Source organism: Seriola lalandi, unplaced genomic scaffold (assembly GCF_002814215.2).
Source record: "Seriola lalandi dorsalis isolate HSWRI2012SDOR001 ecotype SW California unplaced genomic scaffold, Sedor1 jcf7180002054599, whole genome shotgun sequence".
NCBI lineage: Eukaryota > Metazoa > Chordata > Actinopteri > Carangiformes > Carangidae > Seriola > Seriola lalandi.
The window spans coordinates 56,068-57,761 of record NW_019525152.1 but is presented as its reverse complement, the minus strand read 5'-3'; the positions used below and the strand labels follow the sequence as shown (position 1 = coordinate 57,761).

Below are 1,694 nucleotides of genomic sequence, written 5' to 3'. Positions count from 1 at the left end.
ACATTTCAGCCTGGATGAAAGTGGTGGACCCACATCTTTTCCTCCTGATTGGAGTGAACTCAGGTGTCTGTGTCCATTATCACCACACCTGTGGATGAAGTAAAAACACAATCCTCCTTTTTCCCGGAAAACATTTTTAGATTTTTCTTGTGAAATACTGGATGATTATTCCTCCCCGGGACTTTAGAATCATCTGAAATGAATCAACTTGAAACACTCTTTAGTTAAATTGATGACAGCTCAGACTTTATACTTTATCGTGCTTTATGTGAAAGTCTGTGTTTCCCCTGATAAAGACTACCGCGTGAGGAGGGGCGGGAGGAGGACGCGCATGGCACCAGAAACATTGCAGCTACAACATGAATGGGTTCTGTGAGGTGTAAACGGACACAGGGCGGGAAAACTCACCGTCCCAAGAGAAGGTCTCGTCCCACACTGACCACATCTGCACGGTGAAGAACGGCGCCCAGCACACCACGTACGCCACCACGATCACGAAAGTCATCTTCACCGTGCGTAATTTGGCGCGGGAGATGGTGCTGACGCTGCTGACCGAGTTCCTGCCCAGGATCCCGTCCTTGGTGGCCTCTGCCACCGCGCCCACGCTCTTCCTCCGGGTCTTGTGTTTGAGGTTCCTCCAGATCGTGCGGCAGATGAATCCGTAGCACAGCACGAGCACGACCACTGGCACGAGGAAGATCCCGGCCGTGAACCAGGTGATGTACGCGCGCAGCCCCCACGGCTCCATGAAGTGTCCCCAGCAGTCGTAGACGGCCGAGCCGGGGTGCACCTCGCTCAGGGAGAAGATGAAGTACTGCGGGGTGCTGAGGACCAGGCTGCACGCCCAGGTGGAGCCGATCATGATGTACGCGCGCTGCGTGGGCTGCTGGAGAGTCTGCAGCGGGTGGCAGATGGCGATGTAGCGGTCCAGGGTCATCATCACCATCATGTAGGTGGAGGCGAACATGCCCAGCACCTGCAGGTGCTTCACGATGCGGCACAGAAAGTCCGGCCCGTAGAAGCGGAAGGTGATCTCCCAGCAGAGCTGCGGCAGCACCTGGAAGAAGGCCACCACCAGGTCCGCGAGACTCAGGTGCTTCATGAACAGGTGCATGCGCGACGGTTTCCTCCGGGTTTTGTACATGGCCAGCAGCACGCTCACGTTCCCCACCACGGCCGCGAGAAACGCAAGGCTCAGGACGGTGATCTCAATCTTGGCCACCTCCTCGTTCCGTCCAAACGGGTCGGTGGCGTTTCTCCTCCCGCTGATGTTCCCAGCAGCGGCGGCGGCACCGGCGGCACCGGCGGCACCGGCCTCCAGCTGCTGCGTCAAGTTGAACCCCTCCGTGCAGTTTCTGCCCGTGATGTTGCAGGAGCTCTCCGAGGGGAAGAGCATGGTGGCCTCCTCTCCTCCGGACGCACAGAGGTGGCTGCCCGCCTGTGCGTAACCGTCACCAGCGGAGACCGTGGCTGTCAAACTCCCCGATTACTCCAGCGTGCGCGAGACGATCACCGAGTGGAGAGTGAACCGGAATAAAAAATAACTAACAAAATATCCAAAAGAGTTTTTCCACCGTGACGCACAACAACTCCTGGTGTGGATCCGAGCTGCACTGCTGCAGATCCAGCCTCTTTTAAAGGCTCCTGCCCCTGTGGCCAGACCAGACACCAGACACCCCCCCCCCCCCCCCCCA

General features: G+C 57.7%; 1 protein-coding gene across 1 annotated transcript in view; it reads right to left on the bottom strand.

Annotated features, from left to right (window-relative positions):
• LOC111664682 (arg8-vasotocin receptor-like) overlaps positions 1–1,602 on the bottom strand; it is an 8,588-nt gene extending 6,986 nt beyond the window's left edge. The window contains exon 1 of the mRNA XM_023419373.2: positions 409–1,602. Within this exon, the coding sequence (XP_023275141.1) occupies positions 409–1,396 (988 nt within the window). The 5' untranslated portion in view covers positions 1,397–1,602. The remainder of the gene's footprint in view (positions 1–408) is intronic.
• Between the last annotated feature and the right edge of the window lie 92 nt (positions 1,603–1,694).